Source organism: Crotalus tigris, unplaced genomic scaffold (assembly GCF_016545835.1).
Source record: "Crotalus tigris isolate CLP2741 ecotype Arizona unplaced genomic scaffold, ASM1654583v1 scf7180000017543.2237141, whole genome shotgun sequence".
Classification (NCBI taxonomy): Eukaryota; Metazoa; Chordata; class Lepidosauria; order Squamata; family Viperidae; genus Crotalus; species Crotalus tigris.
The window spans coordinates 1698852-1708773 of record NW_024096463.1 but is presented as its reverse complement, the minus strand read 5'-3'; the positions used below and the strand labels follow the sequence as shown (position 1 = coordinate 1708773).

Here is a 9922-nt window from a genome sequence, read left to right as displayed (position 1 = left end):
GGTTTTATATCCTCAGCTTGGCCCATAGATATTCAGCAGATTAAATTTAGAACCTATGCAAAGTACACTTTAATCTGGAGTGGTCTTTTTTCTCCAAAATATGTCTCAAAGAACAGAAGCAAAGATGGAGCCAGCATTTGGCAACTCCAGCAGCAATATTGCATCTTCCTGTCTCCGACTAAGGACTATAACAGAATGCAGCCGCAACATTTCCTCCCTTTTACAAAAAGTCTGACTTTCAAGATTTAAAGAGAGAAGGCTTTCCAGCAATCCTTGGAGAAAAAACAAATAACATTCCACTTTTTCCACCAGGCCTCATTTTTGTTTGTTTTTTTGGCATGGCACCGAATGTTTCCAATTTTTAAAGTTTCTTCATGATGCCCTGTATAAATGGTGGTTAATGCTTCAGAGGTTGGATGCTCCAACACTGGAGGCTTTTAAGAAGAAATTAGACAACCATTTGTCTGAAATGTCTGTCTGAAATGGTATAGGGTTTCCTGTTTCAGCAGGGGGTTGGACTAGATGACCTCCAAGGTCCCTTCCAACTCTGCTATTCTGTTATTCTCTGTAATGTTTTAGCATCTTCTCCAACCAGATGCCCTCCAGCCCCGTGTTCTGGGAGTTGCATTCCCAGGACACCTAGCTGGAAAGGTGCACGTAAAAACAGCTTGTCTTACATTCCTACTATTCTTGTCACCTTGATAGTCACGGCTTTCCTTCTCCAAACACACACAACAAGCATCTCTTTAAGAGCTATACAGAGGTTCTTTGAACAGTTGCTCCTGCTGGCAGCTGGACCATTTTATAGCACCAGGAAGACCTTTTTCAAACTGACATGCTGATGCTACAAAAGACAAGGCGACTATACAACCGTCCTATTTTCCTTCCTCCTCTGCAGAACAACCCACGTCTTCAACCTCTCCCACTAGTTCCCATTCTCCATCTATTTTTGCATGTTGAACGTAACCATTTCAGAAGTTTTGGAGATGCCTTGTTAAGCTGAGCCAAATGTCCACTTTAAGCAAAGTCCTGTTTTCAACAGCAGCCAAGTCAGATCCCTCAAAGGAGACCACACACAGGGCACATGGGGAACCTCAGTGACCTGAACTGGGTGTTTCTTTCATCAGGAGCCAGTCAGATGCTTCTGGAAAACAAGAACGGTCAACTCTGCTACTTTGGTCTCCAGGTTCTTGTATGGAGAAGCAAATTGGCAATTTTTTTTTATCTCAGACGAGATGTCCTGGTGGGCTACAAATTAAGCGTGAGGCCAGCAGTGTGCTGCAGCTGCCAAAACAGCCAATGCAATTCCAGGCTGCACCCATACCATAGGCTTGAGTCATGGGAAGGGATGGTCCTGCTCTCTGTTGCACTGATCAGTCTGTCCCTGGAACACTGTGTCCAGTTTGGGGCACCCCCAATGCAGGAGAGGTGCTGAGGAATTTAAGAGTGCTGAGAAGAGCAATGAAGATAGTGAGGGGCTATCCAGTTTTGATTATTTTTATAAATAACTCAATATTCCTAATATTGAACATGCCTAATATTCCTTCCTCCTCCTATTTGTCCTCACAACAACAAAAATCCTATGAGGTGAGTTGGGCTGAGAGAGGGGGACTGGAACAGCTTTCACGCCTAAGGCAGGACTAGAACTCACAGTCTCCATGGGATTGGACCAAAGTCACCCAGCTGGCTTTTATGTCTAGGATGGAACTAGAACTCACAATCTCCAAGTGATTGGCTCAAATTCACCCAGCCAACATTCATGCCTGAGGCAAGGCTAGAACTATCTCCTGGTTTCTTAAATATGGTCTCTTTGGCCTAAAGAAGAGAAGGTGCAGGCAAAATAGGATCACAGTCTTCTTCTTACAACGCCTTGGGAAGGCCACACTTGGAATACTGCATCCAGTTTTGGTCACCACAATGTAAAAAAGATGTTGAGACTCTAGAAAGAGTCCAGAGAAGAGCAACAAAGATGATTAGGGGACTGGAGGCTAAAACATATAAGGAACGGTTGCTGGAATTGGGTATGTCTAGTTTAATGAAGAGAAGGACGAGGGGGGAGATGATGGCAGCCTTCCAGTATCTCAGGGGCTGCCCCAAAGAAGAGGGAGTCAAGCTATTCTCCAAAGCCCCTGAAGGCAGGACAAGAAGCAACGGATGGAAACTAACCAAGGAGAGAAGCAACCTAGAACTAAGGAGAAACTTCCTGACAGTTAGAACAATTAATCAGTGGAACAAGCTACCTCCAGAAGTTGTAAATGCTCCAACACTGGAAGTTTTTAAGAAAAGACTGGACAGCCATTTGTCTGAAATGGTATAGGGCAGTGATGGCGAACCTTTTAGAGACCAAGTGCCCCAAAACTGGCCCCGCCCCTGCTCCACCCACCGCCCCGCCCCTGCTCCACCCCCATCCCCTGCCCTGCCTGCCCACAGGGCCACTCACCGCCTCCAGGGCCCGCCACAGATCGCCCAGGCAGCCCAGCAGCGCTATGGCGGTCACGCCCTCTGCCAGCGCCCTGCAGCATCAACTGCACGATGGGGCGTGAGGGTAGAGTCTTGTCTACGCTGCCTGGCTGCCATGTCCTTGGCTGCGCTGCTCTGTGTGGGCTACGCTCGGGGGCGACTCTCCTTCAGGGGGGCTGCTGCAGAGGAGGGGGGTCATGGGGGGAAGCAAACTGGGGCAACAGCATGTGTGCCCACAGAGAGGGCTCCAAGTGCCACCTCTGGTACCCATGCCATAAGTTCGCCACCACTGGTATAGGGTTTCCTGCCTGAGCAAGGGGTTGGACTTGATGACCTCCAAGGTCCCTTCCAACTTTATTGTTATTATTATAACTGTCAAAGTGTTGCCCCTGGGCTGCAGAGATGTGGATTTAACCTCAAATTAAGGAGGAATTTTCTGACTATGAATGCTATGAAGCGGTGTAACCTGCCTCGGGGTATTGTGGGGGGGGTCCATTACTGGAGATATTAAACAAAGCCATTTACCTGGGAGGGTCTGCAAGTTCCCACCTGGGCTTGGGGTTGGGTTAAAAGACCTCTATGGTTCTTCCACTTTGATGATTCAATGTTTTCATGAAGATGCCCTTTTAGATAGCAGTTGTGAATGAAACACATCCAAAACTCAGTAGCATACCCTACTATCTCACTGAGTTGTTTCAATTTATTGCACATTATTCATTTCCTGACTCCCAGGATAATAAACGTCTCAAGAGTTTATTAAAATATGTAAAAACTTGTTTTTAAAAAGCGTAATTAAAAAAATACGCAATATGGAGAAACAGACTTTTGGAACTGTTCCCACAAGACATTTGGCTGGGGGTGGGGGGAAGCACAATTTTGTTATCCCTTGCCTGCCTTCTCCATTACAGGACTTATTATAGTATGGATCCGTGAAATCTCAAAAGGGATGCCCTCATCATTTCCTTCCTCAAAACAACATCCATATAAGGTAAGAGACTGGCCCGGAATCAGCTCAGGAACTCCACAATCAAGGGAGGACTTGAACCCAAGTCTCCCTAGGCCAAGCCCCAAAGTTTAACCAGACCATTACAGGTAGTCCTCAAGTTACAACCGTTTGTTTAGTGAACATTCAAAGTTACAATGGCGCTGAAAAAGTTATTTATGGTTGTTTTTTCACACTTACGACTGCTGCAGCCTCCCCATGGTCACGTGATCAAAATTCAGATGCTTGGCAACTGACTCGTATTGATGACGGTTGCAGTGTCCCGGGGTCATGTGATCCCCTTTTGTGATCTTCTGACAAGCAAAGTTAATGGGGAAGCCAGATTCAATTTACAACCGTAACAACTGTGGTGAAGAACGTCATAAAATGGTGCAAAACTCACTTAACCACTGTCTTGCTTAGCCACAGAAATTTTGATTTCAATTGTGGTCGTAAGTCTAGGACAGGGATAAGCAACCTTGGTTCTTTTATGACTCGTGGACTTCAACTCCCAGAATTCCTGAGCCAACATAGCTCAGCATGGAAACCTCTCCCTTTCTCCTCAGCATGGCTGGCTCAGGAATTCTGGGAGTTGAAGTCCACGAGTCATAAAAGAGCCAAGGTTGCCTACCCCTGATCTAGGACCACCTGTATATCAGCTCTGCACTGCCATTAAATGGAACCTCCATTAATGATTGTGTTTTGGTGCAGCCTAAAATGTTAGGGTTAAGAAGAGGCACCAGCAAATTCCAGGCATTTCAGCTAAGATGAATCAGTGGTTGATTTCTTTTATATCCTTGGGTGAAAACAGAGCATTCTGTTCAGCATACGTTGTATCTCATGAGGTCTTGGAAGCTGAAGGACAGTAAAATCATTGAGAAAACTGTCGGGGTTTAAGTCTTGCCAAAACGGTCGCCAAAGAGAAACGATCCAGAATGGTCACCTGCTAATTCTGGAGAAAGAGTGGGAGCTGGCTGGAATTTGTGGCAGAAATTCCATTTGCAGTCATGCATAAGGATTTCAAACAGGTCTCAGAAGGAAGGTCAGGATCTAATAATCTAATAAGTGGCATTGTAAGGAACCTTGAAAATATGACAGTATTTTTATTTATTATATTTTTCAAATTTATACCGCTGCTCTCATCCCAAAGTAAGTGACTCTATAACAATGGTTCTCAACCTTTTTAATGCCGTGACCCCCAACCCGTCGTAAGTCGAGGACTACTCAACCGGTGCAGCACCGTTTGCAGAATGGGACTTTTGGCGGGCTCAGCAGGGCAGAGACAGCCTGGACAATTCCTATTGGCTTTTGAAAGCCAATAGAATTAGACTCTATTCAAGAGAGTCTATTCTATTGGCTTTCAAAAGCCAATAGAATAAAAGGGAGTAGCACAGCTAAGGAAAAGGGGGAAAAAATGGCGGACTGCGTTGTTTGGCGACCCCCGTGAAATGGTCGTTTGACCCCAAATGGGGTCCCGACCCACAGGTTGAGAACCGCTGGTCTATAATCATTTGTAACCAGGTATAATTTAAGGAAAAACTTAAATTATCGTGGTGGGATCTATATCACACTAAGGAGCGGAACGGGACAACTCGCTGCAGGATTCATTTAGTTCCTTTTATTTTTGTCAAAATTAGCTTATCTCCTGTATCAAAGGAAATCAATGCCACGACTACCAGCTTTCGTAATGCTTTGATGAATAAGAAAAGGAACTGTCCCGAGGGTGCTTTTTTTCACTAGGCAACTGGACTTTCTTGTTTCTCTTTGAAGACGTTTCACTTCTCATCCAAAAAGCTTCTTCAGTTCTGCCTGGATGGTGGGGAATGGAAAGATTTATATACTCCTTGCAGACAGCTGGTCATTTGCATTCCTTTAGAGCAGGGGTAGGCAACCTTGCCTCTTTTATGACTCATGGACTTCAACTCCCAGAATTCCTGAGTCAGCATAGCTCAGCATAGCTGGCTCAGGAATTCTGAGAGTTGAAGTCCATGAGTCATAAAAGTCATAAAAGAGCCAAGGTTGCCTACCCCTGCTTTAGAGAGTCATTGAGGCCACTTGGAGTTTTTTTTTTCTGCGTCCTCAGGGTCACCTGAATAGTGGAAATGTTCCAGTTGCCACCTGAAAAAACACCTTTGGGACAACCATTACGTGGACAACTGAGAATCTCCACAAACATTTAAATATGCCCTTTGGGATGAACATCCTTCAAATGGTGCAGGAATATGAATGGATTTCTAGAAAACACTGCAGACCACAGGAACCATTTCTTCAGTTTGAGATGCAGACAACACAGACTCATCCCCAACAGCCTGCACCTGTCTTCAACGGTGTAGAGACCCAGGGCAGAAAACATCCTGCATCCAAGAAGTCTCCACACCCATTTGCCCTACTCAGGTGACCCTGAGGACACAGACAAACCTCTAAGTGACCTCAACGGCTCTCAGAAAGAGTGCTAATGACCAGGTGACTGCAAGGAATATAAATCCTTCCATTCCCCACCATTCAGTCAGACCTGAAGAAGCTTCTTGGATGAGAAGCGAAACGTCTTCAAGGGAAAACAAGGAAGTCCAGTTGCCTCTTGAAAAGCACATTCCCTGAGTAATTGTAATGCCTGGATGACTGAACATCTCCATAGACAATAAAAGGAACTAATCCTGCACTGAATTTTCCCGTGGCGACTTATCCTAGATCAGGGGTAGGCAAGCTTGGCTCTTTTTTGACTCGTGGACTTCAACTCCCAGAATTCCTGAGCCAGCATGGCTCAGCTTGGAAACCTCTCCCTTTCCCCTCAGCATGGCTGGCTGAGGAATTCTGGGAGTTGAAGTCCACCAGTCATAAAAGTGCCAAGGTTGCCTACCCCTGCCCTATACCAATAGAGTTGCAATATTTTTTGTGGGTGTCTATTTCCTGACCTGCTTTAATTTAAAGGGCTGACATTTTGGGGGTTGAATCCAAAGCAACACATAGTCCTCAAAAGTAACAAATTCACTGGCATTTAACAAATAAAACAGTGGTATCTTAGCATCTTCTTGATAATACCATTTGCTTTTGTTAAACCACTTAGTGCAGCGGTTCTCAACCTATGGGTCGCAACCTCATTTGGGGTCGATCGACCATTTCATGGGGGTCGCCAAGCAAGGCCATCCACCATTTTTTTCCCCTTTTCCGGCAGGTGCCTTACCTCCCTTGGGCTGGGCTAGCTGGTGGCCCAGCCGGTGGTCAGCCTGCTCTGTCTCTGCCACTTGCCAGCTACGCCTTGGCCGGTGCAGGGGGCAGCACCACGCATGCACGGCGCTCCCGGGCAAGGAAAGTCCTTGACTTACGACCGGTTGGTAGTCCTTGACTTACGACCAGTTTAGTCCTCGACTTACGACCGGTTGGGGGTCACGGCATTAAAAAGATTGAGAACCACTGACTTAGTGGAAAATGAAATGCATGGCTGGCTCAGGAATTCTAGGAATTGAAGTCCACAAGTCATAAAAGAGCCAAGGTTGCCTACCTCTGTCCTAGACCCTTAAGAACGGTGGGTTCTCCATTTCTGAAAGTCTTTAAGAGACTGGACAGCCACCTCTTAGGTGGTTGAGTTGATTCTCCTTCACTTTGCAGAGGGTTGCACTAGGATCAAGGGTGTCAAACTACCAGCCCGTGCTGGTTGCATCAAATGGAGACCGCGCCGACCCCAGCTCCGGCAATGCAAAAAACATTGTAATATATCGTGACATGTCACGTGACATGTCGAGTTTGACACCTATGCACTAGATGATCTTGGGTGTTCCTTTCCACTCCAACATCCTATGATTCTTGACCCTGAACTGGTAGAAATGAAAAGAAAGACTAGGCATGACATGATAGCAGTGTTCCAATATCTCAGGGGTTGCCACAAGGAAGAGGGAGTCAGCCTACCCTTCAAAGCACCCAAAGGCAGGACAAGAAGCAACGGATGGAAACTTATCAAGGAGAGAAGCCATCTAGAACTAAGGAGAAATTTCCTGACAGTTAGAGCAATTAATCAGTGGAACAAGCTGCCTCCAGAAGTTGTGGATGCTCCAACACTGGAAATTTTTAAGAAGAGATTAGACAGTCATTTGCCTGAAATTGTATAGGGTTTCCTGCCTAAGCAGGGAGTTGGACTAGATGACCTCCAAGGTCCCTTTCAGCTTCTATTCTATTCTATTCTATTCTATTCTATTCTATTCTATTCTATTCTATCATTCCAATTTCTATTCTATTCTGTTCTGTTCTGTTCTATTCTATTCTATTCTATTCTATTCTATTCTATTCTATTCTATTCTATTCTATTCTATTCTATTCTATCATTCCAATTTCTATTCTATTCTGTTCTGTTCTGTTCTGTTCTGTTCTGTTCTATTCTATTCTATTCTATTCTATTCTGATTACATATGATATCCACCATTTGGAGAAATTGGGTAAGGAGACATTTTTGTCTTTCTCAGAACATGGGACACAAATACACAGCCACAGCCTGAGCAGAGGGTTGGACTAGAGGACCTCCAAGGTCCCTTCCAACTCTGCTATTCTGTTCTGTTCAGCCCATCTCAAAACAGCAGACGAAGAACAGTGAGCGAGCGAGGTTATTTCTGGAGGAAAATGCTAAAGATTGTCCTGAGAGTTGCTATGGAGGAAAAACTTTATTTTATATATAATATATATATATGTATTTTTATAACCATTAAGGACATATATATATGTATATATATCTGCTGTAATTCAGAAAGAGTTTTTCTTGATGTTTGTCTGGAGTCGAAAGGCAGTGCAATACATCATTCTCTCCCACCTCTTCCCTGTACATGCTCTGTATAATCAATGCAGGCCGTTTTCCTAATGCTTTTCTCATTCTGTTTATTTTTCTAACAAATTCTCTGTCTCTCTTTTTCTCCCCCCCTCCCTCAACCCCCAGGAAAAAACCCCAAGAGCCAGAAATGACGTCTTCTGCATCAGAAGAGAGAAAACTTCAGTTGAGCGGAATGCGGCTTCATAAATAGCAAACCACAAATGCTTGAAGGGGGCAGCAGAGGTGAACTATTCAGGTTAACTAATTCCAAATCTTTTTTTTTTTAAAGTGCACAAGGGAGGTGGGGGTGGAGAGAAGGTTTAAAAAGGTACAGGGCCACCCTTAAGATTCATAGGCTCTGAAAATGAGGACCATCATCGGAGTTTTTCTTTGCGTGCTGGCCTTCGTCTCTTGTACATCAGGTCAAATGCCTGGTGGGAGAGGTAAGTAGAATAAAATTATGGAACATAGAATCATACTGCTGGAAGGGATCTTGGAGGTCTTTTAGTCCAGTCTCCTGCTAAGGATGCCTAGCTCCTAGATATGAAAAAGGAGGATAAGAGAGACATGATAATCGTCCAGTGTTTTGAGGGAGCTGATAATTTCCAGTAATTTAGACGAACGGCGATCGAATTATTCTGCAGATCACCGAGGACAGGACAAGAAATAATGGATAGAAGTTTGTTAAGGAGAGAACCAACCTGGAACTAAGAAGAAATTTTCTCACAGTGGGGACAATTAATCAATGGAATAGCTTGCTTCTGAGAGTTGTGATTGCTCCCTCACTGGAGGTTTTCAAAAATAGATGGGACCACCATTTGATCAGGATGGTATAAGGTCTCCTGCCTTGAGCAAGGAGTCGGACTAGAAGACCTCCAGGGTCCCTTCCAGAGCTTAATTTTAGAAATCAATTTCAAATTTCCAGGCTGAGAATATATAGATCTTTCCTTTCTGGCTGCTGGTGTTTTTTTCCTCTACCTATTTGCTTGTTTTCTTATTAAATTCTGTTGCCGTCTTATTGACACTGAGTTTTACAGACATGCTTTAAGCTGGCAAGCAAATATATTTAAAGGATTATGCTGTAGCTTCTCTCCCTGATATCTAAGTTTATGATTTGGCTCTTCAAACTCTGGCAGAAGTCTTATGCAGAGAGTTGTGTTCTGAAGTTAAGTTTAATTTCAATCATGTATTTTTGTTACCCTTTATGGTCACACAATATTTAATTGTATATACCTAATGAACAACTTATGTGCTACAATGGAAGTATCATTAATAATTATATGTAACTACATATTGTAGCAATTTTGTCTCTCTTTACAACTCACCCACCCACAAAAATTTAGGAAATTAATCCAGATTTGGGCAAAAATAAGAATTGAATGAAATTTAGAAATGGAAAGCAAAGAAAAAAAGATTGTTCCTGTCTTCCTTATCTTATTCCATGTAGCATGGAACTCCTTGCTACAAGGTTTGGTGCTAATGTTTCTTGCAAATTGAGAAAAGAGCAAAGGTTGGATGCTCAATGGGTATCATCTCCCTTGCTAACTGCTGTCTTCATGCAACCAGGCAAACTAATGATCTTGTACCTATTAGTAGTAGTAGTAATAATAGTAATAATAATGATGATGATGATGATGATGACTCGATAGGTAGACAAAAATGCCAAATCCAGTTTGAACATCTGGCTG

General features: G+C 43.9%; 1 protein-coding gene across 1 annotated transcript in view; it reads left to right on the top strand.

The window, feature by feature from the left end:
* Window positions 1-8547: 8547 nt before the first annotated feature.
* Window positions 8548-9922, top strand: part of LOC120298118 (cartilage oligomeric matrix protein) — a 40548-nt gene continuing 39173 nt past the window's right edge. The window contains exon 1 of the mRNA XM_039321531.1: window positions 8548-8677. Coding sequence (XP_039177465.1) covers window positions 8599-8677 — 79 coding nt within the window. The 5' untranslated portion in view covers window positions 8548-8598. The remainder of the gene's footprint in view (window positions 8678-9922) is intronic.